Here is an 18509-nt window from a genome sequence, read left to right on the forward strand (position 1 = left end):
AAGGTGCAGCGCAGCTATCAAGAGGATTAGGTTTATCAGATGACAACGTAAAGCCCTCTGATCCTATTAGACGCAAAGCAACTAACGCAGAGGAGCTGTGTCAGCTCACCGGGGGAAGCGGGGAGAAAGACGAGAGGCAGAAAGTTGGCTGTTGTACACAACGTTTTGTGTAATGAAAGCATTTCACACTGATCACCAGTACAACTAACTCCAGCCTTCATACGCATGATAATTACGAGTAAAATGGATTTGGTGAATCCTAATCCTGATATCTCCAAAATAAGACCCCATGCTTGACAAGTGCAGTTTTTCTGAAAAAGTTTTTTTTGAAAGTGCTAAGAACAGTTAATGATAGACTCGATTTACACCACCACCTTGAGTTTTTTGGATACTGAAGCCACTGCGAAACTGCACTATTAGGAATCAATAGCATGATTAGTGTATTTCTAAGGACACGGGAGTCACCAGGATGAAACGAGTGATTTTCATCTAGTCATGCGATTTCAAGATGTCTGCTCTTCGTTTGGGGAGAAAGAGGAGAGGCAGAGAGTTGGCTGTCGCACACGTTTCGAGGAACGAAAGCAAATTTGAATGTGCAGTTAGCGATGTGCTAATGGAAAATGCTAATCACAGTTAACAATATATCAGTCGCCTTGGACTTACACTGACACTTAACGGCAAAAGCAAATGCTATATGCTAAAGGAAAATATAATGTGTTAGCGATATATCGGTCACCGTGGACTTACACTGACACCTAGAGGCCTGGAGTGTTTTGGTTACTGAAGCCACTGTGGAAACGCACTATTTGCATTTGTTAGCATGATCAGTGTATTTCTAATGACACGTGAGTCACCAGGATGAAGCGTGTGGTTTTTGGCTAGATGTGCGATCTCAAGATGTCTGTTCCCCATTAGGTGACCCATTCAATGTAGAATAAAATGGCTTTTAACATCCACTTAAAATGTGCAAGACATTTCATGAACACATAGACTGTAAAAAAATATGGACGTAGTGTCCGTGACGTCACTCGTAGGTTTCTGATGAACATTTCTGAAGCCCAAAGTGGGCGGAGCCGGCCGTCGCCATCTCGGCAGCGTCACTCCCGGATAACAGAAAATGGGCAAAGAGGCGGATTAGCTGAGATGGCGTGACGGCTAACAGACAGCAGACGAACGGCTAGTAGTGACATCAGCGGCAATCCACCTGTCACTCAAGTGGCCACACCCTTCATTTTGCACAACTTTAACGGATGGGATATATATATATATATATATATATATATATATATATTAAATCTCCCCCCTCACAGTTGTCATGAAGGGCAAAATTAACTATATAGACCAAAAACACTTTTTGTACCAGGCTGTAAACATATTTTTTTCTGCTGTAAAGTTGTGAATATTAACATGGGGGTTTATGGGATTGACTCTCTTTTGCAGCCTGTCTCTAGTGGCCAGTCGATGAACTGCAGTCTAAGTCACTTCTGCGTAAAACTTTTGCGTGGCATGTCAGGAGCCGTGCAGGGACCCGAAATGAACCCATCCTGTTCAGAATGACTGACATGCGTTTATCCCTCCTTCAAGTCCCCGTTCTCCTGACTTCTTTCAGTAATCTGTAGATTAGCGCATAAGACCCCTCTGTCAACCATGACTGTGTGCAGTTCACCTGTACAGCGATTAACCCAACCACCATATGGAGGCTGGAATTCATCGTCGTTTAAAATGCATGCTAGTTTAATCAAATTAACTTGACTCTTTAACCGATTGAAACCAACGCAATTACTAGCGTTCAATTGCATAATATGTAGTAAGATGCGTTTGACCCCCAAGAGGGTCAAGTTTAAATTAACATAGTTAATATTAGTGATCTGATCAAATCCTTCACACTAACACTAACTTTTGCTGTGTAACTCGTTTGGACATTTGTGCTCCAAACAGGAATGATTCCTCAAATCTGCATAGTAACATACTAAAAACACCTTAGTGACTGTATAGCAACAGGCTAAAAATAAATACCTTAGAAAACGCACAGCAACCACATAGTGACATGCTAAAAATAAAAACAACGTTCGCGTGGGTAAATGTCACACGCTGTTAGAAAATAGAAAAATCTTGTTTTACACTGTTGATTATTAATGTTTTTTAATAGATTTGAGAGTTTTTTTGCTGTGTTAGCGACTGTTTCATGTCCTTAATTTGTGTTTTTGACCCCGATTCCCCCTGTAGGATCAAAAGACACTCCTGCTATCGAGAGCCTCTTCACAGCCCAGAAAGAACAAGGTTAAACTTTCCTCCTTAACACTTAATCTGATACTCTTAGCATTGATAAAGCGGATATTCCTTTGGAGACACTGACGTACTTACACCATCAATCGGCTGATTCGACGCCTCGCCTGTCAGTCAAACATCTTCTCCGCCCCCTTTCGGCTCTGGGGCTCCTCCCACTCTGACATCACTGGGCAAATCTTTCCATGACTGTGAGAAAGAGAGAGAGAGATTAAAGCAGCTGCACGTACAAACATGTTATAGAGCAATTTAAAGGGATAGTTCACTGAAAAAAAGAGAATCATTTACTCACCCTGATGTCATTCCGAACTCGAAATAGCTTTTATTTATTTAATTGTAGCTCTTTCCCATACAATAATAGTTAATATTATAAAGGACAAAATCATTTTTAAAGTAAGAAAGAGAGCCATTATTCAATGAAAAAAAATGTTTTTACGCTTTTACGGTGTGTTTTGAGGTTGTGTTCATCTTCAGTGTTTTCAAATACATAAACACACACATACACATTATAGGGTCATTCCTGGTATTCGTTGTCTTTTGACCATCAGAAAATGCAGATTTTTTTTTTTTTTTTTTTTTTTGTCTAGTCATGATAGGGTGTAAATCATTTGAAAAATAAAATAAAATCTGGTCAAGCTCGGGTAAATAAATTGAACCGTTTAGACATTTTTACTACATTATTTATACTCTACAAAATTTTATTATTATTTGCATGTTTTTTTTGTGCTGATTTTATGAAATTATTCATGCTTAACAGGGTGGACATTCTGATCTAAAATCAGCCAATGCCCCGCATCTGAGCAAAAACAAGCTAATATAGAGGGTTTATCTAATAAAGAATTGCATGGTATTTAAAACTGTAACTTTAAAAACATGATTTTGTTCATATTTCCTTACAGACATACTAAGGTTGACCAAATTTGAAAGATAAAATTGGTAAAATTAGACAGATCAAATAATTGAGCATCTCACTCACTATGATATGATGTTATTTAATTTTCCCAACTTTCCTTTAAAGGGAAAATTGTAAAAAATAACAGGGTGGACAATAATTTGAAGGACAAGCTAAAAAAAAAAAACTCAATTATAATTGTTAAAATGAATTTAATAGTTGAGAAAATATATACATTAGTGAGAATCAATTCTGATATACCCAACAATGTAATAAAAAAAAATGCGTGGTATTTATCATGAAAATGGGATATACAGGCCTGGGAACAGAGGAAAAGTTTCAAATAATTTTTGTAATCAAGTAGTATGTTATATATGACTAAGACAGGTTTAAAATGTATATTGTTCAACATTTTAAACCAGTAAGACCATGATGTTTACTGGGGACACACAAGGCACAGAATCCCAGGAATGATCCCATAGTATTTTACAGTGTAATACTAGAGGAGACCAGTAGAGGGAAACACCAGCCAAGAGTGACTGATGTGGCTGCTTTAATACGATTACATTAGATCAATTTATTCTTGTTTGGCTTCTTAAAGCGTCCCTCTGCGCTGAGTATCGTCTCACTATCACTCAGAAAACATCAAAATTAATCTTTGAGTATGAGGAACAGTAATAGTCACTCTTACCTTATAATTTGGCATCCTTAAAATTAACATCATACTTGTTTTTATATTTCCTTGAGCTGCTTTTCCATAATTTTTTTATGTAAACATGTGCTAGATTAACCGTTTGCATAACACAGCTTTCTAAAAACATGGAGCTAAAGTTAAGTTATTTGCATTTTCAAAATTGAGATAAAAAAATTAATTGCCAAAAGTTATAATTATGAGATAAGACAATTATAACAGTCATAATTATGAGATAAAGTTGAAACTATGAGATAAATTGAAATTATGATATAAAAAAAGTAGAAAATGACAAAAAATATATAATTTTGAGATAAAAAGTCAAAACTTATATACTAAGTCACTTATAAGAAGTCAATTATGGCATACAGTGTCATAATTATGAGATTATGAGAAATTGACAAAAAGTTGAAATTAAGAGATACATTGAAATTATGGTATAAAAACTGACAGTCAAAATGATGAGTTATAATTACGAGATAAAAAGTCATAATTATGACATACTAAATCATAATTATGAGATAAAGTTCACAATATGACAATTTGAAATTGAAAAGTTGAAACTGAGATAAGTTGAAATAAATTATAAAAATGGACAAAGTAGAAATGATGACAAAGTTATAAATATGAGATGAAAAATCTAAATTATGACATACTAGGTCACAATTATGACACAAGACAATTATGGCATGCAAAGTCATAATTATGAGACAGACAAAATTATGACAAGTTGAAATTGACGAGTTGAAATAAAGAGATAAATAGAAATGATGATATAAAAAACGGACGAAGTCAATTAAAAAGTTATAAATAATTATGAGATAAAGTAGAAATTATGACAATTATGAAAAAAAATTGGAATGAGAAAAAAAAAAAAGTTGACAATCTTATGACTTTCATCTCATTTTTTATATCATAGTTCTGATTTACCAAAGAAAAAAAGTTTTTTTTGGGGGGGGTTGATGTTCAGTTATATTCGGCCGCTACATGTGACACGGTTTCCACACGAGTAACATCACGAGCCGAATCTGAAGTGTAGAGCGCAGATCTGAGCATCTGACATCATCATCATCTCCTCGACCTTTAAAGTCATCTTTAAGAATTACACGTCATCCTGTTTGAGGATTTTAAAAGGGAATAAAGACGGAAACTTCAATCTGCTGACGGTCTCACGGGTGACAGATAAACACAAATCCAATGACATCGTTCATCGACAACAGATGCGAAAATACATTCAAAATCATTTCCCATGAGCCTTTGAGGCATTAATGGCATGACGTTCCATTTCACTCGAAATCAACTGGATTTGAACAGTTTCGTAAGGAAATTTGCCGCCATGATGCAAGATTTCCAGCATTAATCTGAATCCCTGGACAGATTGCTGGAGAATTACTGGAGATCCGGACACTAATCCCGGATTGTGACCACTTTATTCCTCTCCAAGAAATCAAGATTAGAATACAAGAGTTCCTTAAGAAAATCAATTTCCATGTGTTTATTACTGTTGTCACAATAAATAAATACATTTCTGAATTGCATATACATGAGCAGAAAGTCTCTTTTTCTACAGGACCTCATTGAGGACTGAAGTCTTTTAGGCATTTGGGTGAAACCTGTCAAAGTCATATTTCACCCCAAAATTAACTGAAAACCAAAACATATTTTTAAGACTATGGTGATATTATTTTCAGATCATTAAGCACATTTACACACACACACACACACACACACACACACACAAAATCACGTAAAATAAACGGAGCGATTCCAATAGGGTCCTCACACCATCGGTGCTCGGGGCCCTAAACATCAAACAAAACAAATAATGCTAAATTATTTACATAATGGTATTATTTGCTGTACTGTTTTACTTTTTTACTAATTTAAATAATAATAATATTTTTTACAGTCTATTAATAATTCAAATAATTTATAATAAAAATAATGAATAAAATACTAAAAATATAATAACCTAAATCAATAATAGTATTGTACAGTATAGTTATACAGTAGTAGGAACCACTTTTGAGAACAACTACATTTATATGTAAAATATACTTTTTAAGTATAACATTGTGGTATTACTTCCTGTACTGTTTACTATTTAAAATAAAATAAATGAAAAAAATAATAAATTAAAATCTGTATTACAGTCTATTAATAATTAAAATAATTAATAATAAAATTATATATATATATATATATATATATATATATATATATATATATAAAACGAAATCAGTAATATTAGAGAATCAGATTAAAATCAGAGAATAATTAATATTACATAAAACAAACAACTTCCAAGTAAGGAAAAGTAATGTTATTAATTTTCATGCAAAAATAATGCAAAAAACAAACAAACATCTTCTCCGCCCCCTTTAGTTTATAAGGATCTAAGGCTCCTCCCAAATCTTTCCATGACTGTGAGAGAGATTAAAGTAGGGTGCACGTACAAACATGTTAAAGAGCAATTTAAAGTATAATTCATCTTATGATTTTGAGGTTAAATCCCTCACCCAATCAAAGATAAACACATAAATATAAAGTGTGATCAGTAATAAATGTAATGTCCATTATGCACATGTGAATCCTGCAGCTCCTCATCCTCACGCGTGGAGTTTGCCGAGCTCTTTCTCCAGTGTGTCTCTGAGTTTGTGGAAGGCTGGTCTCTTCTTCGGGTCGGCCTCCCAGCAGGAGGTCATGATGGAGTAAACGTGAGGCGGACACTCGTCCGGCGGATCCATGCGATATCCCTGATCCACACGCTCCCTCACGTCATACACCGACTGACACACACACCGGCATACATGAGAAAACCGTTATCAAGGAGACTGGTAAAATATCTGCTTTCACTTTACTTTGATGGTCCCTTTTAAAGGTGCAGTCTGTAAGAATGACAACTAGTGGGCAAAATAGGTACTGCAGTCGAATTCTAAATATCGGAGATCGTCGTTTCTCCCGCCTCCTCAGACTCGACACTTACACGGGTCGCCAGTTTGAGCCACGCAACAGGAACGAGCGCAATGGACAATGAAAATTGGCAACGTGCGGCATCACAGACCAAACAATACAGTCTGGAAACGCACATTTCAAAGTAAAATACCTGGCTGTACACTGCAAAAAATGCTTTTCTTACTTAGTATTTTTTGTCTGGTTTCCAGTCCAAATATCAAAAAAATACTAAAGTAGTAAAATGCCTTGTTTTCTGGGGAAATAAATCAAAGCAAGCAAAATGATCTGTGCATGGGGTCAGAAAAATAATCTTGTTTCTGTTTGAATTGAGATTATTTTTCTGACCCCATGGACAGATCATTTTGCTTGTTTTAACTCACTTAATTTTGATGAATTCCCCCGGAAAACAAGACATAATATCTTATTTAATTTTACTTATCTAGTAAATGCATCTTGATTTAAGAATTTTTTTATATTTGGACTGGAAACCAGACAAAAATACTAAGCAAGAAAAACATATTTTGCAGTGTAGAAGTGTTTTTCAGAGAAACGAGTAAGTGAACTCAGCATGTTTCCTCAATATATGCAAACATGTTATGGTATTTTTATGCTTTAGTAGAGTGAAAAAGATACATACAGCACCTTTAACACGTTCTGTTGACTATAAGTAACACTGCACCTACATGTCTACTAACCCCCATTAGAGTATCAGTGGAGTATTAGTAGACTGGTAGAGTTTGGGTCAGAATAAATTGACATGTAGTTGCAAAGTTACTTATAGTCAGTTTATTACACGGCTCGGTGGAATACTTGATTCTGATTGGTCAATCGTGCCATCCAGCGGTGTGTTATTCCCCGATAACAACCGCTGAAAACAGAAACACAGGCTCATCTGGGTTACTGAAGTCAGCAGCGCTATACGCTCGCTAGGAACGTTTTCTCTATGTGGAAGTTTAGCATTTGGTGAGCTAATAAATGAATATAACTCAATCGAATCATAACTCTCGTTTCATACAAGGGCAGCTGCTGCCATTTTGTGACTATTGTGTTGTACACTGTTGGATTATAAGATACAAAGAGGAACCATTTTAAAACAGTTTAATCTGAAATCAACATCTCTTATCTCCATAATTATTTATGTGGTGAAATGCTGTGTAATAAGTGGTATGACTGTATATCGTATCACTTAAATGTCCGTCTAGTTTGAACTTGCTGCGCTAGCAACTGCTCTCCGCGAAAGCTTTGCGTTTAAAGAGCTAATAAAATATTTAGACTCAGATTTTCTGTCTAATTATTTACTTATGTGGCAAGTATCCATGTAATAAGCGTGATAATGTACATCCAGCCGGTTGTTATCTCAGAATAAACCCCGACCGGGTCATGAAGACCGTCCTGATCGCCCTGTCTGGGTTTATTCTGAGATAACAACTGGCTGGATGTACATTATCCCACTTATTACACGGATACTTGCCACATAAGTAAATAATTAGACAGAAAATCTGAATGTAACGTTGCACCTACATGTCTACTAACTCTCATTAGAGTATTAATAGAGTATTAGTAGACTGGTAAAGTTTGGGTTAGAATAAGTTGACATATAGTTGTAAAGTTACTTTTATTTTACTCAGTAAAATGTCTGTTGTTGGAGGAGCATCACAATAAAGAGTTAGTAGATATTAAGCAGAAACTCTACTAATACTCTAATGAAAATTACATAAGCCCCTTTCACACAGCGCGATGATCCCGGCAAATTGCCGGGAAATTGCCAGAACCCCTTCTGTGTGAACGCAAACACGACCCGGGATTGATGCCGGGATCGATGCCGGGTTGGGGAACTAGTAACATTGCCATGTTCAGTCCCGGAACGCGCGCTGTGTGAACAAAAGCCGTAATAATGCCGTGTTGTAGTGATGATGCTGAAGCCGGGATCGTTCGCCAGCTGTGAAACGGTACGTAATGCGCAAGTTTATGATCGAATCAGAGAAAAAAAATGCACAAGCGTGGTCATAAGCAAACTTAAGACGCTGCTGAGACATTACAAGTCACATCGATGTCACGACACGTGTCTTTACGGGATATTTACGGGTTGTGTGTGAACACACTCTCTGATTCCGGAAAATCACTGGCAGTGTGAATGAACCAAAATCAAGCGAACCCGGGTCAAATCCCGGGTCACTTTATCCGTGTGTTTTCCGGAATCTCTGTGTGAAAGGGGCTTTATTGTCCACAGAATGTTCAAAAGGGACCATCCACATAAAGTGTTACCAAATATCTTTAGAGTGAGACAGAAACTCACCATCTTGGGATACGGCTGTCGACCGAAGGAGAAGATCTCCCACAGAAGCACTCCGTAACTCCACACATCCGACTGAGTGGAGAACTTCTACAGGAGCAGAGGAGTTCACTTATAAAGCTGTTGTGTCTTGATTTTGTTTTCAGGCTCTACTAAAATAAGTTTTCCTGCTTGAATGTTGATTATTTTCCCATATTCTCCATTGTTGCAGCTCCTCTCTTCCCAGTCTGTCTGTCACGCTCTGGGATGCGTTTCCCGTATAAACGACGTAACTCGCTGCTTTACTCCCACAGTACGATGCATCATTGATGAAATCCACTACCTAGTCACGACTGTTTCCCAAAACCGTATTGTCGCAAATTGGTCATTCAACCACGTTGGTTAATGATGTCACACGTGTAATAACTACTTTTAATGAATCTGTTTGAGATCGAATTAACGCTAGATGTTTAGCTATAAATTACGGACATGCATCTGAGGACTATTTCTCTTTTTTCTCAGTTATTTTGCTTTATTTCCAGATTCAATCATAGACTCGTTCTTGCGCACTAGAGCTCGTTCACACGTGCACGGTCTTCAAAAACTACACTTTAAATCTCTTGACAAACTAAAAGACGTAAATTACATTTGTATGTGTTCGACATAATAGATCTCGGTTGTACTCTAAGTCAGCTTGCTTATTTTGCTCAGGATAAGGATGTATTAAGTCCACATGACATGAAAGCTAGAAACTCTGCTTCTAACCACAGCTCGAGAGCTGTCGTTCCAAACACACAACTTTGCGATGCTGTTTGCGAATGTTCGTTGGAACGATGGTTTCGGGAAACACAGACTCGTTGAACTATGCTGATAACGACAGAACTTGCAACCATAGTTGGCTAATTATGCTTTCGGGAAACACAGCCCCGTTTAGTTCCTGTCTCTATGAAGCCCCTCCTTCTGAAAAGCACACTGTGCTCTGATTGGTCGGCTGGAGCAGTGTGTTGTGATTGGTTGAGCACTTCGAGTGTGTTTGGGAAATGTCCCGCCCCTTACCATAACCGCCAGTTTCATCACACTACTAACTAACTCAGCCAGGCCCCGCCCCTTTATTCTGCATATTAATTATTTAAATGAGGAATATTGTGACGTGTTCGTTCCCGGAAGAAACTCAAGACTACAATGGAGGCGTTTCAGGAGTTCAGAAACACTGACACTGATATAGAGAAGATCTCAAACAGCAACATTACACACTAAAGAAAGATGAAGATGGAAAACATCAGAACATTGATTCAGGTGATGAACATCTTCTCTCACCTGGCTCTTCAGGGCTTCGGGTGCCGTCCACTTGACGGGTAACTTTGAGTTGTCGGTTGCCATTGAACTGACCTTGGCCAGACCGAAATCACTGATTTTGGCGACGGTGTCCTCCGACACGAGGATGTTGCGTCCGGCGAGGTCTCGGTGCAGGAGCTTCTTACACTCCAGGTACTCCATACCTTCACAAACATCTCTGAGGAAACACACAAACAAAAGTCACATGATCACATTTTTCAAGCTCATTTCTCATGTCACATTTCTAGCGTTTTTACATGTTCCAAATTGATGAAATCACACAGATATGTTCATTCATTTTTATAAATATATATATTTTTTTATTAAGCTTTTAAAAATGATCACCACCATAACACCAAAAATTTGACAAAATAACAAAATAAAGGTCTATTTTTTTCAAATAAAAATATAATCATTCTCATTAGCTTAATACAAAATAATAAGTAAATAAAATGAAGCCCTTTTATTAAAAATAAAATATTCTTACTATCATAATACCAAAAAGATCTAACAATAATAACAAAATAAATGAAAAATAAATAACTTTAAATTTAAATAAAAATAAATTCATTCGTACTATCATAAAACCAAAAATAGCACAAAGTCAGAAAGTAAAGGCTATGTTTTGTTTTAAAATAACAATAAAATTCTCATTATGTATATAAAAATAATAATAATAAATGGAAAATAAATAAAATTAAACTTTTGAAATAAATAAAAATAAAACAATTCTTACCAACATAATGCTAAAATAAGAAAAAAGGCTATATATTGTTTTAAAAAATAAAAATAAAATTCTCATTACCTTAATACACAATAATAAAAATAAAGATAAATGGAAAATAAACAAACAAATAAATCTAATGAATTTTATTAAATAAAAACAAAAATCTCACTACCATAATACCAAAATTAGAAAATAAAGCCGTCTTACAAAACAATATTAATAATAATAATCCCATGTTTCTGGACTTTTTTTTTAAATGATCACTAATCTCAATTATTCTTATCCAATTCCAAGTGATGTACTATTAAATAATGTTTGCATTTTGGTGATGAGAACAGAGGGGAAAAATGTGCTTGCAATGTAATTTCTTATTTCTTCTGATTCTGAAATATGACATTTCTATTTCTATATTTAAATGTTGCATTGATTTACTATATTAAGATGATGTTAATGTTAATTTCATGTGTAGTTTTGTGAGCTCTTACAGTGCGAAGCGCAGCAGCTGAGTCACGCTGACCGCGAAACGTCCTCGTGTGCGGAGAAAATTCACCAGATTCCCCTGTGACGAGACGACACACACTCATCAGAACACACACACACACACACACATCAGAACACACACACACATCAGAACACACACACACACATCAGAACACACACACACACTCATCAGAACACACAGACACTCATCAGAACACACACACACATCAGAACACACACACACACACTGTGTCATCAGAACACACACTCGTCTGACAGCGGTACCTTCGTCATTAACTCAGTGACGATGTGAAGTCCGTTGTGGAGAATCACCCCTAATAACGGCACCAGATTCTTATGATGGAGATTCCTGCAGAAGAGGATGTTATATTAGTGAATGTGAGCATGAGATACACACACACACACACACACACACACACACACACACACACACACTTACGTCATGACCGACGTCTCCTCCAGGAAAGCCTGGGCCGTTACGTCACACCTGATGTTCTTCACAGCGACTCTCTGGCCACAGTATTCTCCCTGGAACACGGCTGGAGAACAGCAGGAGCATCACAGCGTTTACACAACAGCTCCAGGTTTAATCTGAACAACTGAGGCGCTTTCATCCAAAGCAACTCACAAATGAGGAATATCAAAAAAATAAGTAGTGCTTAAAATTAAAAAAGCTTCAAACACTGCCAGAAGAGTAACCCTAACCCTAACCCTAACCCATGCTGCAGCAGCGACTGACAGCTCTCAGTTAAAACCAGTCTAATGTGCCTCATATATATTCATATTTTTCATGCATCAATTATTCATGTAATTAAATAAATATATACATTTTAAATTATGGCATATCATTAAATATTCTTAAGTTAATATTTAGTTCATATACATTGTTATAAATAAAGCTAATTTAAATGAGATATTTTATTGTTTATATATAGTATATTTATTCATACTTAATTACATTAATTATATATTTTTATTATATAACTATATATTTTTATCATGTGTGTATATATATACATATATACACACTGTTTGCATGTATATACAACATTTATTGAATATTTATTAATACTTTAAATTTAAAATACATTAATTTATATTTCTTATATATATATATATATATATACACTACCGTTCAAAAGTTTGGGGTCAGTAAGAATTTTAATTTTATTTTGGGGGAAAGAAATAAAATAAATCAATACTTTTATTCATCAAGGATGAGTTAAACTGATCAAAAGTTACAGTAAAGACATTTATAATGTTAGAAAATATTCTATTTTAAATAAATGCTGTTCTTTTTAACTTTCTATTCATCAAAAAAAAAAAAAAATTGTACACGACAGTTTTCAACATTGATAATAATAATGAATGTTTCTTGAGCATCAAATAATCATATTAGAATGATTTCTGAAGGATCATGTGACACTTTTGAACGGTAGTGTATATGTATATATTATATTAAAAAATATAACTAAACAATATATTAAATAAATATATTAATGTATGTTTATTTTGTGTTATATATATATATAATCCCGTGTGTCTGGACTTTTTACTTTTTTTTTTTACTTTTTTAAATTATCATTATTCTCAATGAGACTTATTGACAAAATGTTGTACTATTAAATAATTTTTGCATTTTCATGATGAAACCGGAGGGGGAAAATATGCTTGATTTTCTTTACGCAAAATGTCATTTCTACTTTCTTTCTTTATAGACTGAATTCAGTAATGAGGTCATGTGACATGTAGAATACTGTTGCATAATATTCTGCTTTAAAAGCAGTGTGCAGTATCAGCGCTGTATTCCTGCACGTCAAACGCTGCTCTCTAGTGGCTCTCTGAGAGAATACAGCTACAGTATCACAGAAGAGCAGCTCACCACCGAACTCTCCCTGTCCGAGGGCTTCTCCTAACGTCAGCTTGGACAGATCCAGGAGCCAGCCGGCTGACAAACACACACACGTCACACGTTAAACTACTAGACAGCAATCTTCAAGGGTTTCTGGAGCTCTTTTGCATAAACACTTACATTTCAACAGCTTGGTCTCTGCAGATTTAGTGCCTTCCTTCTTCTTGTGCTTCAGAAGAACAGTAGCGAGAGCGCCTTGAGTTCTGCTGTAAAACTACAACAACAACAAAACCGGCCGTGACTTCGAGACGCTAAAGTGAGAAACAAACCCCGTCTAAATGAAGTCTTCAAAACAGAGAAGACATGAATTTTCATAATGCTAAATCAGTGTATGATACTATAATTCATATAAAAAAAAAATATGAATGTAACATCTCATAGCCACATTAAAAATTAAAATAATTAAACTTTTTTTTTTTTTTGAAGTGGATCAAAATCTTTCATCAAAGTTATACATGAATTACAACAATACCCGTTCTTGTCTTAGGACACCTTTGATGACAATTTTTATCCACTTCAAATGTTGACTACTGGATTATATAAAATACTAATTTATTGCACCACAAAAGGTGATTAAAAATGGTGAAAACGCCCCCCTCCCCCCCCCCCCAAAAAAAACGTAATATGAAATGTGAAAGTGAAAAACATCCCAAAAATGTATATAAAAAACAAATACGCATGAAATAAGAAAAAAATTCAACAAAATTACTAAGGTGATCATAAATGGCCACAATAAAATAAAAATAAATATATATATATAAAAAAAACATTTAAATGCACATTATATAAAATACTCATTTGTTCACACTGCATGTTTATGTGACTGCAGAAAAACTAAAAGGTGGAAATAAATGGTGTAAATGACCACAAAAAAACTCGATACGAAATGTGAAAAAAAGCCCAAACAAACATAATTTACAAATGATGAATACACATGAATAAAATGCTACTACTACTAATAACGTCACCGCCTATAGCCACTTTAAAAACAGCTAAAAGGAGATCAAAAATACCCCAAATATAATAAAAACCCTTAATACATTAAATAAACGTATAAGTTGTCAGAATACATGACTTCTTGACAGCAAAACAACAGGGGAACAAAAACTGAAAACTGGCAAAACAAAAGAACTCAGTTTGAAATAGAAAAAAAATCCCCTAATAATAATAAACAACTAAAATGTATGTCACACCACACAGCCACCTTAAAAGTACCCAAAAGTCTTCTGACTATCACCACAAACTAGTGTCAGAGTTGCTGTTTCCCCTTCAAAACCACAGGACACCAGCAACACGGGTGTGTCACTGCAAACCCAGATAAATGAAGAAACGCGGGCTAAAACGAGCCGCCTGACGCACCTCGATCATGTCGATGAGGTTGTAGAAGAACTCCTTGTTGTCGATGGACAGCTTGTTGTTCTGGAAGATGACGTGGTAGTGGAAGACCTTCTGGTTGAAGCACACACACAGCACGAAGTCTCCGGGGTGCCGGACCGACTCGCGCACCAGGAAAAGCCCGTCCTCCGTGGGCTTGAGTTTGCTTACGGCTTGCGGTCCTGATATCTTGCCGTGAAACCATCTGAGGAGCATCAGAGAAGTTGGCCTAACATCAGGCTATTTTCAGCCCTGCTGACATCAACCACATCCTTTCTGTCTGCAGCGTAACAACAACAAACTCGTTCCTCGTAATTCAGACCCAGATAGCACACGTACATCTCGGAGACGTCTATTTGATGTGCGTGTTTACATCTGGAAGACGTATTTTTTAGAGTGTTTGTTCATCTGCAACACGTCTATAGGACGTTTCCTGTCAGATGTCAAATAGACGTTTAGAAGATGTCTTTAAGATGTAATGATTTAGAATGTATGTTAAACTGACATCTTAAAGATGTCTATCAGATGTTAGTAAACAGCAGATGAAGTGATCTTTAACAGACATCTTGCAGACGTACGTGAGCTATCTGGGGATGTTGGTCACTTACGGCATGAGGCTCAGTTTTGGGTCGATACGGAGGGCTTGTCGTTCTCTGAGGTTTGAACCCGAGACCAGCCCTTCCTCTCCTGTTGTGTTATGTCTGGCTCTGTATTCTCCTTTTCTCTGAAAACATATTTTAATGAAAACGTCTGTTCACACAAAGAACGATGACCATTACTGTCCACACCAATGGTTAATAACATTCTGATTATTAAAGGAATAGTTCAACCAAAAATGAAAAATATCCCATATTTCCATCACCCTCAAGCCATTCAAAGCCGTATATGACTTTCTTCTTTCAGCCAAACACAATCAGAGTTATATTAAAAATATCCTGGCTCTTCCAAACTTTATAATGGGAGTGAATAGAGCCTGAGTTTGAAGCCCACAAAAAGCTCATCCATCCATCATAAAAGTAATCCATAGGACTCGAGTGGGTTAATAAAGGCCTTCTGAAGTGAGGCGATGGGTTTTTGTGAGAAAAATATACATATTTAAAACGTTATAAAGTATAATATGGATATTTTTCTTTCATTTTTGGGTGAACCGTTCCTTAAAGCGCGCGTCTGTAGCTTTAAATGCTCACGCTCTTTAAAGTCAGGTGGATTCTGATTGGCTGTAAATGTTTTTATCCTTCATCAGCTAAAAAAATTTATTAAAAAAACTCTGAAAGTGATTCCTAAAGTTTCATCCCTCAGTGTCATCGTTATAGCTGTGGTGTGGACTCCCATATTCATATAGAATTAGAACAATTATTAAAACTTTATAATTATAGTAAAGGTCCGTCCACACCAACAGACGAAAACATTGTTTATTTTAAAGGAGTGATTGATTATAAATTCACTTTTCTAACTTAAGTTAGTGTGTAATGTTGCTGTTTGCAGAACGTCCGGTTGCATTCTACATGTTGTCACTTCTTCTCGAGTCTCTCCATCTTTGACTGACTCCTGGTTCGAACATAAAAAGCGACAAGTTTTTGAAATTTTCAGGACACAAGCTGTTGAAGCTCCGCCCCCTGTGTTGGGAGCAGCAGCTCATTTGCATTTAAAGGGACAGACACAAAAACAGTGCGTTTTTGCTCACCCTCAAAAAGTTACAATTTTAACATGCTATATAAAAATATCTGTGGTGTATTTTGAGCTAAAACTTCACATACACACTCTGGGGACATCGCGATAGCACACAGATAGCACACGTACATCACGGAGACGTCTATTTGATGTGCGTGTTTACATCTGGAAGACGTATTTTTTAGAGTGTTTGTTCATCTGCAATACGTCTATAGGACGTTTCCTGTCAGATGTCAAATAGACGTTTAGAAGATGTCTTTAAGATGTAATGATTTAAAATTTAGGTTAAACTGACATCTTAAAGATGTCTATCAGATGTTAGTAAACAGCAGATGAAGTGATCTTTAACAGACATCTTGCAGACGTACGTGTGCTATCAGAGACTTATTTTACATCTTGTGAAAAGGGCATTATACCACCTCTTTAAGCGTAAGTGCTTTTGTTATCTGCTGCTTTCGCGCTCTTTAATCGCTCGTCCATTTTTATCGTTCATGAAAGAAAAAAACACACACGCACACACACACACATAGTCCTCCTGTAATCATCTTTCTCAGCAGGAGGCCTGTGGAAATAGAGCTGATTGACTATAGGAAAAAGCAGGGCTACTTTAACAATGTTCTTTTATAAAAGAAAAAGAAAAAACATGCAAGATCATGAAAGAATGCAAGAAAAACATGCAAGTGTGCGTGTGTGTGTGTCTCTGTGTTATTATCGTTATAACTGTTAATTGTAGAATTAGAACGATTATTATTGTCATCGTTCTTAGTATGAAGGTAAACTCTTATAGGAGAATGTTTTTAGAAAAAAAAGTTGCTTGTTTTACCGTTCCAGGCCCCACGAGAGTCAAGATGTCCCCTTTATGATACAGTATTTCCCCCGCTTTAGGTTTGCAGTGCTCCTTTTTGGCAACGCACTGCGTTCCTGTCGTCCAGTTCTTCTAGAGTAAGAAGTTAAAGATGTGAGGTGTGAGAAGAACATCGAGGTGTCGGCCATCATTTAACAAGAAGTCTCGCTTACCATGTCCATGTGTTTAGAGTAGCGAACATCAGCAGCTCGTCAGAACTTCAAGATGTTCGAGAAGACTGTGTATCAAGATGTTAAATTAACAAAGAAATTCAAAAAGTTAATTTACAAAACTCGATACACACTTAAATTTAATTAAAAAAAATTCACTGCTACAAGTGATTAAAAATGGTGGAAAAAAAAGCCCCAAAAAACTCAACAGTAAGATTTTTGTTAATAAATCAATACACATAAAAAATACAAATAAAAGTCCCGACTTCTCACACCACATTAAAAATAAAAAAAAAGCTAAAAGGTTATATGGCCCAAAGAATATATATTTAAAAAACCCTTAATACACAAGAATTAAATAAGATTATTAAAAAAGGTTGAAAAAAACTATATAGGCTACACACTTCAAGACCACTTAGCTGCAACATTTTTTTTTTAAATGTAATAAATAAAAAAATACCTAAACTGAATTGACCACTTAACTTTAAAATGCCAAAAGGTAATTAAAATGAAGATGCACAATATATTTCATCAAAACATCATCAGAAATACTTATACACAATAATAGCCAAGTAGTAGCCTATAGTAGGCTAGTCTAGCTTTCTAAATCCAGTAACAGTGCAGCATGAAATTAAAACCAACTTAAATGATGTCCTAGATGTTTTCAAGTTTAATTTCACTCACCAGCAGCACTCGGTTTGAATGGCGGAAGATTGTGTTGCTTGTGTCTAAGTCCATGTGAGCGGTTACACACTCATCAGAGGTTTATTACACACAAGCTCACTTCCTCCAGATATCGCGGCTCTGACGTGTTTTTCCACCCTATTTATGACCATACATGATAGCATAAATATAAAGCAGCAGCTGACTTCAACTCAA

General features: G+C 35.9%; 1 protein-coding gene across 2 annotated transcripts; it reads right to left on the reverse strand.

The window, feature by feature from the left end:
* Positions 1-5336: 5336 nt before the first annotated feature.
* matk (megakaryocyte-associated tyrosine kinase) lies at positions 5337-18431 on the reverse strand. Of its 2 annotated transcripts, none has more exons than XM_082139184.1 (13): positions 18315-18431; positions 17634-17698; positions 17440-17550; positions 15554-15669; positions 14931-15150; positions 13692-13785; positions 13542-13607; positions 12099-12198; positions 11924-12008; positions 11644-11717; positions 10414-10609; positions 9121-9207; positions 5337-6658 (listed from the first exon to the last, which is right to left on the reverse strand). In XM_082139184.1, exons 2-13 carry the CDS (start codon positions 17640-17642, stop codon positions 6479-6481), a joined length of 1338 nt encoding a protein of 445 aa, XP_081995310.1. In that variant the 5' UTR covers positions 17643-17698; positions 18315-18431; the 3' UTR covers positions 5337-6478. The 2 variants fall into 2 exon arrangements, with proteins under 2 accessions (XP_081995310.1, XP_081995309.1); XM_082139183.1 differs by having other exon boundaries at positions 17440-17553; positions 18315-18429.
* Positions 18432-18509: the final 78 nt, after the last annotated feature.

This window comes from Leuciscus leuciscus, assembly GCF_965113295.1.
Source record: "Leuciscus leuciscus genome assembly, chromosome: 15".
In the NCBI taxonomy this organism is placed as follows: Eukaryota; Metazoa; Chordata; class Actinopteri; order Cypriniformes; family Leuciscidae; genus Leuciscus; species Leuciscus leuciscus.

Coding starts and splice junctions, on each gene's coding strand:
- matk (XM_082139183.1), bottom strand. Junction 12,199..13,541: donor CGGACAGGGAGAGTTCGGTG/GTGAGCTGCTCT, acceptor GCTGTTCTCCAG/CCGTGTTCCAGGGAGAATAC. Junction 11,718..11,923: donor TCACTGAGTTAATGACGAAG/GTACCGCTGTCA, acceptor GTCTCGTCACAG/GGGAATCTGGTGAATTTTCT.